The sequence below is a fragment of the Struthio camelus genome, chromosome 15 (genome assembly GCF_040807025.1).
Source record: "Struthio camelus isolate bStrCam1 chromosome 15, bStrCam1.hap1, whole genome shotgun sequence".
Taxonomy (NCBI): domain Eukaryota; kingdom Metazoa; phylum Chordata; class Aves; order Struthioniformes; family Struthionidae; genus Struthio; species Struthio camelus.
Genome location: NC_090956.1, coordinates 11693041 through 11710012, shown reverse-complemented (window position 1 = coordinate 11710012; position 16972 = coordinate 11693041). Strand labels below are relative to the sequence as shown.

Sequence of the window (16972 nt, the reverse complement as noted above, 5' to 3'; positions counted from 1 at the left end):
GGGCCTCATGAGCAGTACCTGTAGCTAGGAGAACAGCTGCTCGGCTCAGGTGTGGGGACCCGCTCCCCGGCTGCGGCGAGCTCCGCTCCTATTAACCTGTTTTTCCTTTATGCGTTGTGGACAACGGGATGAAAATCCCTGGTCTTGCAGGACACGTTTTGTCCCTGGGGCCGCCTGGAAGCTGAGCGGGCAGCGGCTTGTGCCGTGGTTGCCGTTGTTTGGGGGGTGGAGGGGGGCGGTAATGTGGGGATTTTGGCAGGGTCGGTGGCAAAGCGGTTTGCGGTAAGCCCCTCCCCCGGCAGGGAGCGGGGGTTTATGTAACGTTCCAACGAGTCGCGCACGTCACGGGCGCGGGCATGTGCGGGCATGCTCGGTGGCGGAGCCGCTCCCGCGCGCGCCTCAGGGGGCGGGGGGAGGCCCCGGCCCCGGCCCAGCCTGCGCGGCGCCCCCTGCCCGCCTCGGCCGCCCGCTCGGCGCCGCCTCGCTCTCCCGGCGCCCCGCGCGCCTCCCGCCGCCGCCGCCGGAGGAAGAGCGGAGCCCGCCGGCCGCGGGCGCCGCCCGCCCGCCATGCCGCTGCTGATCAACGGCGAGCGCGTCGACCTGGGGCGGCCCACGGCCGACATGCTCCGCGCCTACCCGCACCTGGAGGTGAGGAGGCGGCAGGGCGGGGCGGGGCGGGGCGGGGGGGGGGGAAGAGCTGCCCTGGCCGCCCGCCCGCCCCCAGTGTGTGTGTGGGGGGGGGCGGTTGTGCTTTTCTGTACGAAGTCGGTAAAAACTGTTAGGAGAGTCCGGCTTCGGGAAGGCGTTAGGCTGAGTTTCAGCATGCCAGTGCCGTATTGCTACCGGCAGGCTGTGAGCTGGGGGCTGCAGAGGTTGGGGAGGTGTTTTTCATCGGAGAACGCTTATTTACAGAAGCGAAGTTTTGGCAGAGAATTTGATAAAACTGTGTGCGGTGTTCCTTTTTTTTTTTTTTTTTTTTAAGCCCCAGAGGTGGAAATTCGCTACCGGCCGGTGAGTTGAGCGCAGAGCGCTGCGGCTGGCCGGAGCTGAGGGAGCTGGGTTACCGCCGGCTGAGCAGGCCAGGAAGTAGCCATCTCTTGATAAGTCCTGAGTAAACGTGCTGTGCCAGGAGGAGACTGAAACTTTCCTATTTCAAAAGTTTCAAAGAAGAAGAAACCTGTTCCCTGTCACGATTAAGCATCTGAGGTCAACTCTGCTATTAATTGTCCAGTGTAGTCTCGAGCTCCAGTCGTACTGCCTTTTTCGTACTTACATTTTATCATCTCTAAAGCAGGAAAAAGTGTTTCTTTTGTTCTTTGGGGATTTTTTGTTCATTTTTTTTTTCCTTTTTGCCTGCAGTGACAGGATTTAAAGTGTCAGAAAAATGAAAAGTCCTCAAAATTGAGAACACTCCAAAATATGAACTGTGACTTGTTTTTCTGACTTGGGTCCCTTTGCTTTTCAGAGGTGATGGTTCTCTCAAGTAATGGATCCTGAGAATTCAGCCACTGTAGTCTCTATCGTTTATCTTTAGGAAAAGGCAAAGCTTCTAAGAAGTCAGCCTGCGCAAATTGTGGAACCCAGAGGTCTTCTGTACATCCAGCAGAGAGAATTTGCTGTGACTACCCCTAAAGATGGTACGTAGAAAGGCAAAGATTTTTTTTTTTCCTGCTGAAGCAGTGAGTATGACAGCAAAGTTTTTACTATGTTTCTATCTTTTAAAATAGGTTCTGTTTCCATTCTTGGCTCAGATGATGCAACTACCTGCCATTTGGTTGTACTCCGACACACAGGTACCTTAAAGGATGTTCAGAGCAAAAGCTGTACACTTGAAGTGATGGAATAGGGTCAATATTGGTTTATGCTGCATTAATAAAACGAACTGCAATTATGTTTATATAAACTTGAATCTCGAAAAGCTGCATGATGTATTAATTAAATGCCTTGTTCAGAAGTCTAGTTTATTCAGTGTCAGAAGCTCCATGTTCTGTTTGCTAAATCAGCAGATCACAAACTTAATCTCTAGTGGCCAATGGGCACTATTAGTTCTTGGCCACGTGCATGTCGGAGGTAATGTTTGGCTGTTGGGACAGGGTTTGTGTGCTTCTTCTGAAACAGCTGACTTCCCACTAGGCTGGGAGCTCTCATAGATCTCCAGCGCTACCTGCAGGGTTTGGTAATAGCAGAGGTTCAGTTTGTGGGAGGACCTCTGCTACGTTCCTGGATTTCAGACACTGGAGATGTTGTCTGATCCTGAGTAGGTGGTTATTTGTACTCCTCCACTGGTTCCTGGGTTGTGCAGAGTTTATAATGGGGCACATAAAGAAGTTGCTGCCGCCTTCAGTCGGTCCAGCTTCTGCTGGAGGTTACTTTCCTTGGCGGGGAAAGTGGAAAGGTGGCAGATCTAGTTTTGAGTTACAGCCTGTCATAAGGTGATGTTGTGTTAAATGACAGTGGTGTAACGGCCTCCAGCAACGTAGTTAAGTAACTGCCTTCTCATGCCTTCCTCAGGTAGTGGAGCTACCTGCTTGACACACTGCGATGGATCAGACACAGAAGCTGAGGTGTCACTCATCATGAGTTCAGTAAAATCTCTCTCTAACACCACAGAATATGGCAGGTCAGCTCTCCTCTTTTATTTCTTGTGTACAGTTTTTCACGAGGGTAACTGCAGTGTGTAAGATGGAGAGTTCTCAATATGATCATATGGGGCTCAGACAGAGTGATTGTACAGGAAATCTCTCTTGATCAGGGGCCATATGTGAAATAAAAATTATTTCCTTGGTGATTATTTTGAGGGTATTTTTTAGCAGTGGCTTAAAGTATGGTTCTACTTTGAATAGTGTCTCTGTAAAAATGCTATCGTGAGGTTTCATGTTTACTGTTTCTCAGTGACTTTTATTTCAGATGTGCTTAATATTCCAAACAGATACTTTTGGTTTTGTGTTTTATTTTTCCTCCCAAGCTGTTGGTCTTGTAAACGTCTTTTGGGATCTAAGAATCCATCTGGGATTTGTCTAGCTCCTGCATTAAAAAAAGAAAGAAGCAACCCCCCCTCCCCCCCCCCCAAAACAGAATCTGGTTAACAAGATTCTTCCTGGATGCGCAGGAATCTTTGCATCTGTACTTTGATAACAACAAAAACTCAATTAAATTGGATGAAGTGGCCTCTAAAAGCTCATGATTTGGGTCACCTAGTTTCAAAACACTGAACTATGGCCTGGTTGTGAGGGGGTACATGCTCGCTCTTGCTTTTTTTTCTTGTTTCTGAGACTTGCCCCCCAAAACTGATGTAGTCTCTAGTCATTCTTCTAGAAGTTTGGCCAAAAGGATCACAAACAGGACTGCCTTTACAGAGACACTTCTCAGAGAAGATCCTTGTGATCCAAGGTAGTTGTGAGGAAGCTACTGGAGCAAACTGCTTCACACTTAACTAACCCTTTGCTGGGAATTGAAAGATGATTACTAAGCTCAGGTCCAAACCTGAGATGCTGACCATCGATCGGCGGTACTGCTGGGTTAGACAGAATTGCGTGTGTATAATGCCTCTTAAAATTCTTAATTTGTGCTGTTTCCTGGCATATTCCTGAAGTGTTTGGGAAAGAATTACTGACCATAATTTGCAATATAATACAAATCAATGTGGTGCATGTGACTGTAACAAATTAAGCTTCTGGAATGATTGCTTTGCAGTTTGGGCTGGGGATTATTTTGTAAAGCTATTCACTTTGGGATGTCTTTTTAACTGCTGTTTCCTGTTATTCCATCTCTGTTAGGCTGGAAGTGCACCTAGTTGGAGGTTTCAATGATGATAGGCAGTTATCACAAAAACTTACTAATCAGCTTCTTAGTAAGTTCACATTTTTTCCACTCTCATGTCCAAAAAATAGTTCTGACTGGATTTGGGTAGAGTTTGATTGTAGTCTGAACCTCCTGTCACTTAATGGAAAGAAATCTGGATGCATTTTGGAGGGCGTTTTCTCCACCTGAGAACTTGGTCTGGAGAGGGGTTGGACTTCTGAGGCCGGGACTCAGAAGTCCAGGCTGAGGCTCTGGACTTCTGTGTGTGGGATGGAGGGTATTAATTTGGTAATTTGTTTGTGGCTTATATTTTAGAGTGCAGAATTGGAGTGCAGTCAGCTGAGCTTGATTCCTGGCTCTGCTGCTGAGATGCTGTGTGATTTTGGTCGAGTGTTTTGTTTGTCTTTATCTAAATCTATACATGTGGGTGACTCTGTTAATTACCATTCATTTCATCTCTTACTGTTTGTGATGGAATTGAATTACTCGTTGAAATTGTCTGATGAAAGATGTTATGTCTCTGAAATCTGTATTCTAGAGAAGTGATTGTGGAGCTTTATAAACAAATCGGGAATGTAGGGTATTAGCTTAGTATTAAACACTCTCCAAGTGCGGCGAGGCCTTGGCCGCCACTGGAATTGGGAAGGGGCAGGGGTACATATCAGTATTGGAGAGAGGCGGCAAAGGATGATAAACAAAGGTTGGTGGGGAAGGAAAAGGGAACCACCAGCAAAGGTCCTGAGCTGCACCCTTGTTGTCCTCTCATCTAGTGATTCCTGTTGTGTCTGTTGTATGTTGTGTGAGAGTCTTCCACAGGATAAAGTGTTTTGGTTAATAAGTTCTTTTTTCAACCTTCCAGCTTCCATGCACAAAGTTTAACATTTAAAAGAACAAGGTATTCCTATTAGAATTTTTTTTTAAGGAATTTTTTTCTCTGGTGTATGGGATGATGAGAAGGAGAATTAACCCCGTTTTCATTAAATGTATTTTTGCTCACTATGTATTTAACATTTTATGAAAATACATTTAAATAGGAGATGTTAGGTATGTAGTGAACTAATGAAGAGTTCACATCGTGCCAGAGCTACTTCAAACCGGCATCAAAAAAGAAGTAAGTGGAAGTGGCACAACACTGTATTTTTAGCATGTTTTTGCCATTACAAATGGCTTACTCTTTGTAAACCACCGTTAGGTGTAGTAGCTTCGGCTTTATTTTGTAAAAGTTAGTTTGAAACGCATCTGCAAAATACTCTTTGCTCTGTTGCCTGTTCTAGGAACAGTGCATTAGGTACTTTCTGCCCATCTATTCTGCAGTGCACAGCACTGATAATGCCCCCTCATCTATATACAGCACCTGCTTTGCCACCAGTCAGTTTTATACATTGCTGCTATCGTTGTTGCTGTAGGAGCATTTGATCTCCAACCAGATGATGTTCATTTAGTGACTTTCTGCGTCACAGGTAAGAAAACGTTTCCTTGGTTTTTGAAGTATCTTTAGCCATTGAAATCAAAGTGAAATGCCCTTTGCAGGCACAGCTTTAACTGTTCTGTAAGGAAGAGCAGTTATGATTCCTCTATAATGATTTGTCCATTTTAACTTCTTTCTGCTGGGAGTTTGTGTGTGGTGATGTCAAATAGGCAATGCAGTGGCAATGTGAGGATTCTCTCCTTACCAAGTGCTGCTGAAATTCAGTTGATAGTAGGACTACCTGTGATCGTTACCAGATTATTTCACCTCCTTTGTCCTACGGAAAGAGACTGTATGTCTATGAATATCTTCAGAGGGAACTGAGAAAGGAACCTACTGACTCTTGATGTTAGACCTGCCTCCCTGCAGTTTTGTATGAGTTTGTAGTATGTGAAGCTGCATAAAGGCAGAAATAACTTCCTTATATTGCCTTCAGGTCATGGTATTTGCACCGTCTTTGCACTTAAACACAGCTGGTAACTTGCATCTTTGAAACATGGCATCATAGAAGGTTTGCACTGTGTCCTGTCCCCTCGCCTCCCCCCCCCCCCCCCCAATTAAACTGCTTCCTCATAACGCATGACCAGAGTTGGCCCTAATGTTACTAGATGAAGAGTACTACTCCAAGTCCCAAGCGTGTTGATTCTGGCCTGTCCCTTCTTTTTCCATATCTCATTTAGGAGATGGCTAATTTTGCTAAGTAATAGCACTTGTATAACCTCATTTTTTGAGGTAGATATATACTGAGAGAATAGGAGCTACTTCATACCTTTAGCATATGTCACTCTATTGAGATGGAACCATTACTTCTGTATCCGATTTAATTTTTGTCTTCATGACTTGCAGGCTCAAATTGAAAACTTAAAATGCTTTTCATTTTCAGCCTACAGAAGACTTTCCTCAGGCTTAATTTTTTTCTTTTTTAACGCATCCTCATGTATGCTTATCTTTAATACATACAACAAAATGAATGCCTCTTGGAAAAAAAAATCCAAAATCGTATGGGTTTGTTTTGATGTGGTACTACTTTTTCTTTTCTTTCTTTTTTTTTTTTTAATTTCTTACAGAACTAAATGACAGAGAAGAAAAGGATACTCACTTTCCAATCATTTATGGAATAGGTGAGTTAAATCAAATTCAGTTTTGTGTTTTGTAATTAAGATTGCTTTTCGAATTCTGATAGTAAATGGGCTGCCTTTAATGATTAGTAAAGCAAGTCCTAAAAATTAAGGAGTGCATTTTGAGATGTATGTGGGAATAGACTAAAGTTTTTCTTTTGGTACCACAGACCCACATGCACGCATGCAAGTGTTTGTGTACAAATGCAAACAGATTGATTTTTTTTTTTTTTTCCCTATTTAACTGGCCTTATGATTTTGACCAATGTTGTTACTGCACTAACCTTTGGTTAGAATTCAACCTTCTTTTCACTGTTTATTTTTTTTCTGTTTCTTTTCTAATTACTTTTAGTATCCCTGAAAGTCTTCATCTGGAGTATTAGCATACTGTCAAAACAACACTGAAAAATAAGTAAAAATAGGCTAAGAGGTCTGGATCACTGAGAAATATAAGAATAGTATTTAATAGGTTCTAAAACTTACCATATTGCTTCTCCTTACCTGAAACATAGTAACGGTCGGGTCATGAGCTTTTTAAACAAGTGATGTGGAAGTCAATAGTGTCTGTATTTAAATTTTTCTTATTTTCTGTCAGCTGTGAATGTTAAAACAGCAGAGATTTTCCCTGCAACTTTCCCAGAGAAAGGGCCAGATGAGGATTTGCGTTCAGCCCACATCTTAACCGGAGCGGCAGTGAGTAAAAAACAAAACAAAAAAACCCGCCATATTTTTGGTGGAAGGGAAAACTAGTTAGGGGCAATGAACTGTCAAGTTTGAGGAAAAATACTTTAGTACTGTTCTGTCAGTAACAAAACAGATGAGAAACAGTGGAGTGGAAGCAAAGGATAGCGATGGAGATCAAAACACTTCTGAGCTTTCAACTGTGAAACTAACCCTTGCCTTAGAAGCGCAGAGCTCTCTCGCATGCTGTTACAACTTCAGTAGGATAACTTACTTACGTAAAGAGATTCAGGTCATGGGCATGATCTCAGCAATATCGTCTAATTCTAGGCTTCTCGTTGAGGAAGAAGTTTAATGATGTCTTGAATCCTATAAATTCAGTACTACTATTTTGTCAGAATAACTGGCTTATCCTAATGGAATGGGAATGAAGTCCAGTTGAGCTGGCACTGAGTAGGTCTAGGACAGAAGCTGCAGCTCAGGGCTTTCAGATCAAGTGGATTTGCTCTCTCCTATATAAAGAGTTGTCTAATGTTGATGTTCCCTGCAATCTGCTCTATGTCATTACAGCTGACTAACATTTATGATGCAAAGATGGAACAACTGCATATTGGACCTTATTTTTGGAGGCCTTTCCCACACGTAGACTTCTGGTTGGAACAAGATGATAAACAGATCTTACAGGTAAGTGAATCTGATTTTTTTTTTTTTTAATTTTTCTTTATTGAGTACAAAGAGGGGTATGGTCTGTCAAAACTTTTCTTAGCGTACTCCTGGGGAGGGTGCAAAATAATCTTATTAAAAGGTAGGATAAGTGAGTGAGAACCTTGTATTCCGAATCTTAAACAGCTCTCACTCCTATCTTGTTTTTCAGAACCTTTCCACATCGCCACTGGCCGAGCCACCACACTTTGTTTCCCACATTAGAGCTACATTAACGTTTTTAAAAGAACACCCCTTTCCATCTCATTCCCTATTTCCTGATAGGAAACCTCGCATCTACAAAAAAAATGAAGAAGGGTTGTGGGAACAGGTTTGTTCTGACAAGATCTAACCTGGAGATAAACACCAGCTGTTTTAGGGAAGTGTAGCCTTGCCAGAAGAAAAGTAACTTGGTGGGAAGAAAAAAAAAAATTTCTGGTAAAAATACAGCTTTTCAAAATAAAATATTTTGGCAGAAGCATTTGCCTCTTTCTGCACTACTTACCTGTCTGAATTACTACAACTGCATGAGGTGTCCCTGTTTTACTTTGGTGCTAGCAAGGTCTCCCCAGATCTTGAAATATTTTGAAATCTAGCCTGATAATTAACTTTTATTTGCTGTTTTTAACCATTTTCTCTTCCACAACTAGCTGTTGATATATAGTGATTTTTGGGATTAATTCAAGACAAATGTCTCTCAAAATCCAGAGGGTCAGCCTTAATGAATTATATTAAATCTACAGCTGTCCTGACCAGGCTATCTTCAGTTGGTATATCCAGGCACAGTAAGACACGGGACTGTATGTCACAGTTTTACTAAACAATAGAATTCTTAAATAGTAGGTAAGTTCTGAAAATAAACTTTTTGGAGGAAAAAAAAGTAGTAGTATATTTCCTTTTCATTGTTCTTAAGGTCTAGGGTCAGTCACACCAGTGCCAAGACATTCATGAGCTGTAAGTTGTTCTTTATGATTGCTTAGTAATTTGTCTAGCTTAACATAGTCTTATAATTAGTCCAGTTTTCAAAAAAAATCTGTTTTACATTGAACGGTTGTAAGAGATAGTAGACGTAAGTCTCTCTCTCCAACCCTGTGTTTTATATTTGTATTTGTCCATGCTGGTCAGTAGCATCACCTTGACTCTCAGTGAATCCCCAACTGCTACGTCATCCTCTCCGAGAAAATCACTGCCATTTATAAATGGTGTCTTCGTAGCAGGCATAGCTCAGTATTGTAACATGCCTTCATGGTGGCTGTTTGGTTGTGTTTCTGTTGCTCTAATACAATAATTGGCTTAGCATAGATCAAGAGAGGTAGCAGTGATGAGAAACTGAAGGTTGAAGTCGTTATGCTGATTTTTTTTTTCCCTTTCCTTTTAGAATTTTCCACACAAAGCAAAGAAAAAAAAGTTGCCTACACTTAACATTTACTGAGATCTAGTGAAACTTTCTTCAACAGTAATTTAATTCAAGAGTAGTAATTTGAAGAATCTTTATTGAAACATTCAGGTAGTATCTAAAGAATGAAGCTCATTCCAACAAAACTACTGGTTTAACAATTCCAAATATAAAAACATTAAAAATTAATCCTTATGGTGATAACTTTATCCCCAACAGATTACGCATATTAATATACTTCATTGCACCAAAAGAAACTGATAAGGAAGACCAGTCAACTTCATTGTTTTTGCACTTCTTCTTTATAAAAATTGCACTCTGATTAACATAAATTACCCCAATAGCAAAATTAAGCTTGCTTATACCTTTCCAGCCCCCCAGAATCTAGAAACTGAAAGTCAAGACAGGTGACAGTACAATTTAAAAAAAAAAAAAAAATTTCAGATTAGCCAAGTAAGTCCTGCTATCATTACAGCTATTATGGTGTTGATTTACATATTTTGGAGGGATTAAAACAAAAAAAAAACAACTGCACAACAACAACAGAGCAGGCTACAGGCCTGTTTTCGGTTCTGCAAGGGGTAGGACTTAGGATTTTTCCCAAAAATCAGATGCATTGGAGAAAGCAAGCTTTTCCTAAGATTTCCTTACCAGAAGGGACTATTGCGAGCTCTGAAAACTTGCAGCAAAGTGACCAAGAGGAAGATAATTAATTTAGTGAGGAAAAAAGACAGACTTTTACATGTTAGTTGTTTCTGATTTAGTCAAAGATTAGCTTGTATATTAAACAGTCCTAGAGATGATATGAACTTGTGCTGTAGTGTAAATAACCTATATAATTTTTTTTTTAAATCTGTACAAGTCCTACCATAGGTAAGTTACTATTGTTCAAAAATAAGTGTTGAACCATCACAAATGTATTGTTTTTTTTCCCCAAGCTTTACTAACAAGTATCTTTAAAAATACACAACAGAAAAAAAAGTTCCAGTTACACTATATAACTGTGTTCAATACGATTTGGTTTATAAATGGCGTGCAAAGGAAAAATAATGGTGTACTGATGATTCCTTTCAATGGTAGAAGCAAGAAGCCATTTAGGCATGCAGAGGCACTATTTCTTTCTAAAAGGCTTACAACTCAGTAACTTAGTTCCCCACTGTATCTAGGACCCTAGCTGAATGGGTCAATTCATACAACAGAAAGGAGGGGGAAAAAAAAAAAAAGTTGATGGAAAAGTACTAGTCAGTGACTCATACACAGATAGCCATCCTTAATACTCAGTGCACCACAACTGTTTGGCGATATTCTTTATAAGGGGGGAAAAAAAAGATGCAAAATAGAGCTAGTATGACTAAGTTGATTTTTGCAGTAGAGGTCAAACTGAATTTTAAATATAAAAAAGGTGAATAATTGGCAGCTTTTTTTTTTAAATATATTCACATAAAATAAGATCACTTTACAATTATTTGGTGCAACTGTATGCTTAACCTTATGTATGGCTGATCAATTTCTTAGCAACTATTATGCTTAGAATCATACAGGCGTTATGACTGCCACTTTTTTTTGACAAATGTTTACACGCAGTTAATAAATCTCACTACTACTTTGGTGATACTGACATATATAGGATTAAAGCAACTGTAACAAGTGTATAGTAAGACAAATCTCTGTCCCGTTGGGGGAAAATTTTATATTTGTGCAAAATCCCAGTTAACAAGTTACAGTAGTTGTTACTGTACTAGCGTGTGGCCCTGTTCACATTTTAAATGCATCATTAATACCCTGCCTCCCCCCAGGGCATGTCGTTTCTTTACAAAGTCTTAAAGCCAGAGTGTGGATTTTATCTTTGACTTTCTTGTTCCTCTACCTTAGTGCAGTCATTTAGTGATTTGTCACTTTGAATGGTGTCAGTTTCTTTGTTTGTTGCCTCTGCCACCTCCTTCTGCTGCTCTGTTCTTTCTGTCTCCAAAGGCCCTTGTTCTTGGCCAGGAGAGAGAGTAGGGGGTCTCTGATCCATCTTCTCCAGGTCATCACAGTGGCTGACTGAACTAGTCTCACTAAATGCATCAGAACTTCTTAAAGATCTTTTAAAAATTTTTTGACCTGTAAAAAGAATACATTTGAAGAACACCATTGAAGAATACAGTACTAGAGAAGGCAGCAACTATGAAGTGTAGTACAGACAAGTTAAAAATCTATTTCTTTGCAATTGTAAACATTCTTCAAAATTTATGTGGGTGCTAACTGGCACCCTACACATCAACGCTTGCTTACAATTACAGATAGATATGCAAGTCAGTAGCACCTACTATTTTATCCTGTGTAAAGAGATTCTGTTAAATTTCAGCTGAAAACACATTTTCTGCATGCACAGTGCAATCATTTTATGGTTTAAAAAAAAAAAAGTCACAACACGATCACTGTCCCTCAGGAAAGATTTCTGTTGGGAAACTGATAATCCCAGGCAGAACCAGACAGAAAACAAGAAGTAAGTGGTAAGTTAAAATAATACGGCTTCCCTGCCAGTCAGATCTAAATTAATTACGAATATCACTACAAAGAAAATGCCATATATTTAATACCTTTTCACCCTTGAAACTGCGTATTCTAGTTCCAGATATTACAAAACATGGAAGACCATGCTCGTCTTCCTGTGCACATAACTGGGATTTGTACTGGGGCAGAATGTTGTAGCAATTTTTAAAAATAAAGCTAAGGAGCAGAAACTTACCCGGAAGTCTTTGCTTTGCACGGCTAGACGTAGGAGTTGGCGGTGGAGTAGCGCCTGTCCCTTGGGCTTTGGATACGTATGTAGACTCTGTGGATTCTAGAGAGCCTGTGGGGGGGAAAAAAATAGTGCACAAGTAGTAAATTGAATATAACACCAACCAGTAAGTTTTCTTTTCCTCTGTATTTAAAAGGTACGTAGTAATCTTATTTTTAATACTTCTGTATTTCTAATACATACTTCTGAAACTGCATGTGCCAGCTTTGAGCTAAAACTGCCACTCTAGGGCAGTAGGTTTCTGAGCACCCAGGGACAGGGGAATTCAGACTACAAAAAATGTGAAGTCTCCCCAGCACTCACTCCACAACACTGCTATAATTCAGTATTGCTCCTTCCCCTCCTCCACTGGAGACTTGTCACAGCCTCAGCTCCAAGCTCCACAGCTACTTTGAGTCTAGCTACAACTGGAGTAAGAAATTCCCAAGGGAAACCTTGCTGTTTTCAGTCAAGGAATCAAAAATCCAAAAAGGAGGAAGATTCTAAATGCAACAGAAAGCCCTTTTTCCTGGCTTTTTTTTTTTTTTTTTTTTTACAAACATACACACTTCTAGGTCTGACAGACATTTTTCTGAGTTCAGGAATGTTTTTAAGACTATGCCCCAATTTCTACAACAAAAATTTATGACTTCAGAGAGCATTAGGCTAGTAGATCACTAAGAACGAAGTGGGAGCTATAGGTGGATCTTTTCACATCAACGCCATCGTCAGCTACAGGGGGATCCAGACAGAATAAATATTTTACCATCTTTTACACTGTAAAACATTCCACTCATTACTGTCTCCCACAAAGCCATGTTCATACAAGGCCTCATTTAGTTTTAGCCCATGCTTTTTTTTGAGACACTTCATTATTTCAGCATGCAAACTAGCCCTTAATCAATATGGCAGTAGTGAGATATCTGGATTCAGGAATTCAGGCAGAGAAACAGCACAGCCAAACATCTGAGTGCCACTTTTGCAAGCACTCTCCAAGGGACACACATGCGCAAACATGGAAGCAATGTTCTAAGACTCGAAGGCTTCCTACCCTGCCAGCTTATATATTCAAAAATGTAGCAAAAATCCCAAAGAATATACACTTTTGCAGAGTATGTATCCAAAAGTCAAAAGATTCCTCTCTTAATAAACGGCAGTGTCTAATACGGCTTTTTTAATGTGACTCAGTATGCAAGAACAAAACATAGACTAGGCAAGTGAAGTTAGAAGATTTTCTCAGTGGGTGTTAGAGAAGTGGTAAAGAGGCTGCTCTTCTGCATCCTGGCGGGGGGGGGGGGGGGGGTTGTATCAGCGCAAGCAAGTCTGTTGCAATTTTAGTATAAAACTGGAAACATTTGGAATGGCAGAGTAATATGGCTGCAGATGCACTTAGTCCTACCTGCTGTTAAATTAAACGTTCTTCCCTTTGGTGAGGCTTGGAAAGGAGAAAACCAGTTCAGCACAGAGCCTACTACAGGAATTTGTCGTAACAGGCCCTGCGGAGTACACAATTGAACACTGTCTGGTGAACAACCCCCACAAGTTATTACAAGTTACCTAAATAACTAATTTTTATAGCCTTACCTCTTCCAGAAGTCGTTCTTCATTTGCTTTCTGAAGCTGAAGTTGCGCTTCCTGTATCCCTTTTCTAACAACTTCAGTCATGTTTTCCAATAGCTTATTAAATAACAGAAATGATACATACATTATTTGGACTTGAAACTTCTTTTCAGTTCAGGTTTTGAAGATTTAAACACAGTAGCCAGATATTTTTCTAAATTAACTTTTTAAAAAATATACCTAGAGGACAGAATGTACTTTTTAACAGGGATGGCTCATATTTTTCTATTACTTGGAGAGGAGCCTGTAACCTAAATTCCTCAAAGGTCGACTTAGCACATAAACGTGCCTCAGATGCACTGAAACCGGCTGTGAAGAACTTCTAGAAACCAGACTGTACCGGATCAAGCTAGAAGTGCCGCGGACTGAACCAGCCTCACAGTCTTGTAAGCAAGTCTAAACATGTATGAGCCAGCCTAGCTGCAAGCTCAGCTCAGTTTTTCAAATTTAATATATGACTGCCAATCTGACCCTTGTGGCATAGAGAACATCAGCGACCTCAAATCCTGCAAAGAACAAGTAGCTCATTTGGAGGCTGTAGGGAGAATAAGTGGTGAAAAATAAGAGATCAAAAAACCAAGCCCATGATTTTGTCGCATACAAGACAAATGCCAGTACGTGTAATTTACAGGGGCTTTAACATCACGCAAGCCCTAGATAACAGGCACTTACTCCAAAAAGCAAAAAACGTGGACCACTGTCAGTTAATGAAAACAAGAGGGACAAAGGGGAAGCTGCTCCTTTTCTCTGCGGGCAAGGCAAGACAAGTCAGGAATTCTTGCAAGATAGGCAAGAAACTCCCGTTTCTCTAGAGGTTTGGTTGTTCTCTTCCAAATCTATCACTAACTTGGCAGAGAAGATCATCACAGCAAGCTGAACACCCCAGCTGTACTGGTTACAACGCAGGGGTGCAACAGAGCTGCAGTTAGCATACATGGAAGGACCACTGTGTTCTCCTCTTGCAGGAAGGATGCTTCTGTCCTAGATTTTCTGCCTTTTTAGTGTACTTATTAATATATCCTTAAGGACTTGCTGATTCTGGAGCAGTCTATCACTGATCTAAATGATGAAAGAATATCATTCTTACAGGTTAGTTCTGCTTCTCAATTTTTTTGGTCTGAGGTCCTCCACGACCTTTTTCCTCCCCAGAAGCTTCAGGATTTGAGACTGGCACATTTTCCAAAATTCAGCTCCTGATCTCTCAGCTACAACAGTTACAGAACTGAAGCTCCTCTACAACCAATCCATCTTTCATAATCTCACCCTCAAAACAACATAGGCAGTCAAGAGTGGGTAGAAAACAATCTCCAGAAAACACTGCCAGGAAAAAAAAAAAAAATCATTGCTGAAGCGAACATTCCCATGGGCAGAAATACACAAAGGATTTCTGAAGTTCAGTTTGTTACTTAGGTGAGGAAATTAAACGCCCAGCACTGGCGGTGTGAAAGGGCAGCTATTCGTTCCCGCTGCAGTGCTGCTCAACAGCAGGAGAAGTGCAGGTGATGTAAGAACTCTATTAGATATTAAAAAGTATAGCTATTAAAGAACACACTCTAAATCACGGAAATGCCTGTACAAAAAAGGAGTTACATCAGCATTATTACTTTAATGATTAATTTGTACATCCAGTTTCTAAGCTACTGATTTAGAAATTTCTATGCGTTAGGGCACAGTCTTATCTTGCAGCTGATAGAAACAGTCTCAAACCCACTACGTTTAGCAGTGATGAGAAATAACATCAGCTGATAATCAACACCCCTCCACACTTTTTTTTTGACAGCTTAAGCAATAGTATTAAAATGAGCCTATTTCAGTACTACTGAAGTTTGCCAATAGAATTACTGAAGACAGGAATGCGAACATAGATCAGGACGTCCTCAGAATATCATAATCCTATAACGAAAGCTCTCATTGTGTGGACACAGATTATTACTTCCACAGTAATTAACACTGTTCATTGTTGGCAAGGACAGTTTACAAAGAACAAAAGAGTGTCCTGAAGCCCCTATGAAAAAAAAAGGGATTTATTAATACATACTCGTGAATTTTCTTCAATTTCTCTGCCCGTTGCTGCAATAGTTTCAACTAACTCAGACACGTCCAAATCCTCAGTTACCATGCCGATATAAACACAGTTTTTCTCCCCTCCAAATTCCGGGCCTGTGAACATAAGAGAATTAAGTCTTTGTGAGGTAGAAAGTGCATTCTCACAATAGACACCACGTACGTGCGGGTGTGGGTGGGTGCGCATAGACGCAGAATCTCCCCCCCGCATCCCCTTCAGTAATCAAATGCACTATTGGCATATGTCTAAATTATGCAAACCATAAAAACTTGGTCCTGTGGGTCTTCACAGAGGAAAGAAAACCAACCACATCTAAACAAGAGCAGCAGTGGATATTTTATACAGGCAAGGAGTTATAGAATAAAAAGCAGTGTTAAAAAATGCTTGAAACATGACTTTTGGCATCTACCAATTACTTGGTTTTCACAATTCTAGGGCACTTGGACAACTTCTGAAAGCTGAATAGAAAGGATCAAAGTTGTGAGTAAGCAAAATTAACATTATTATTTTTTTTTTTTTTTACAGCTATCCTGTGGCGTTATACACCAGTGAAAGCGCTGCTATCTATCTATCACAGTCTATCACGCAAAGACTATCACAAAAATCACCCAAAGCTTTTAATCTAGCCACAGAACGCAGCGAACTGGCCAGCAGCTTTTCAATGAGATCTGCTAACTTAGACTCTTGGACACTAACTTAGACCCCTTTCCTGCGGGATGCATATTTTAACATGTTCAGTGCGTTTTAGGTGTGTTCCAGGCAGCACAGCATCGAGACTCACTCTTCATTAGCACTCAGCACCAAAAAGCGCTTTGGCTTTCCTTTTAGATATATGGAGATACTTCCTCTTCCTTTACAAGGGGGAGCACTGAAGCTTTTCTGCTTTCTGACAAGGGAACCCCTTTTGGATTCAGCTTCCACAAATATTTCTGAGACTACTGCACCTAGCTCATGCTGCTGAGCGCAGCTCCTGCTTTACATCACATTTCCCAACTGAAATATTGGCCAAGAGGAGACAGAGTTAGAGATGTTGTTTCTAGAGTAACTATACAGCAGTGTAACTTTACATTATATTACAACAACCTGTATACAAATAACCTGTTGTAAGATAACAAAGCTAGTAAGATGACTCTTAGCTTGAATATACTTTTAATAAAATTGTGTAGTTACCCAAAGAAAAAGACAGATCCGACTCCAGTTCATTCAGTTTTTTCAGTAGTTCTGTGTTAATTTTTTCTAATTCTTTTTCTTGTTTGTCATCGTTCTTCCCATCACTGTGATAGCTGTATCTTCAAGAGCCAGAAGATAGTAATTTCACTTTACAGAACATATGAAAACATATAAGCAGATCTGCACA

At 40.7% G+C, this 16972-nt stretch overlaps 2 protein-coding genes across 5 annotated transcripts in view; one reads left to right on the top strand and one right to left on the bottom strand.

Annotated features, from left to right (window-relative positions):
- Positions 1 to 464: 464 nt before the first annotated feature.
- On the top strand, positions 465 to 16787 carry NTAN1 (N-terminal asparagine amidase). 2 transcript variants are annotated; one of them, XM_068907826.1, is made up of 10 exons: positions 465 to 648; positions 1535 to 1637; positions 1728 to 1793; positions 2512 to 2620; positions 3777 to 3850; positions 5208 to 5261; positions 6337 to 6390; positions 6983 to 7080; positions 7639 to 7752; positions 7943 to 9232. In XM_068907826.1, the coding sequence occupies exons 1-10, from the start codon at positions 568 to 570 to the stop codon at positions 8120 to 8122; spliced, it is 933 nt and encodes a 310-aa protein (XP_068763927.1). In that variant the 5' UTR covers positions 465 to 567; the 3' UTR covers positions 8123 to 9232. The 2 variants fall into 2 exon arrangements, with proteins under 2 accessions (XP_068763927.1, XP_068763928.1); XM_068907827.1 differs by lacking the exon at positions 7943 to 9232 and adding an exon at positions 16141 to 16787 and having other exon boundaries at positions 504 to 648.
- Positions 9246 to 16972, bottom strand: part of PDXDC1 (pyridoxal dependent decarboxylase domain containing 1) — a 34285-nt gene continuing 26558 nt past the window's right edge. For all 3 annotated transcript variants that reach the window (XM_068907823.1, XM_068907825.1, XM_068907822.1), the window contains 6 exons: positions 16786 to 16904; positions 15589 to 15710; positions 13515 to 13607; positions 13330 to 13426; positions 11898 to 12002; positions 9246 to 11269 (listed from right to left, as the gene is read on the bottom strand). In XM_068907823.1, coding sequence (XP_068763924.1) covers positions 11007 to 11269; positions 11898 to 12002; positions 13330 to 13426; positions 13515 to 13607; positions 15589 to 15710; positions 16786 to 16904 — 799 coding nt within the window. In that variant the 3' untranslated portion in view covers positions 9246 to 11006. The remainder of the gene's footprint in view (positions 11270 to 11897; positions 12003 to 13329; positions 13427 to 13514; positions 13608 to 15588; positions 15711 to 16785; positions 16905 to 16972) is intronic.

What these genes read in the sequence shown, in the direction of transcription:
- NTAN1 (XM_068907826.1), top strand. Translation starts at nt 568, where the DNA reads ATGCCGCTGCTGATCAACGGCGAGCGCGTCGACCTGGGGCGGCCCACG. An exon ending in ACTTACTAATCAGCTTCTTA is followed by an intron (nt 3,851 to 5,207) that starts GTAAGTTCACAT and finishes TTGTTGCTGTAG; the next exon opens with GAGCATTTGATCTCCAACCA. An exon ending in ATGATAAACAGATCTTACAG is followed by an intron (nt 7,753 to 7,942) that starts GTAAGTGAATCT and finishes CTTGTTTTTCAG; the next exon opens with AACCTTTCCACATCGCCACT.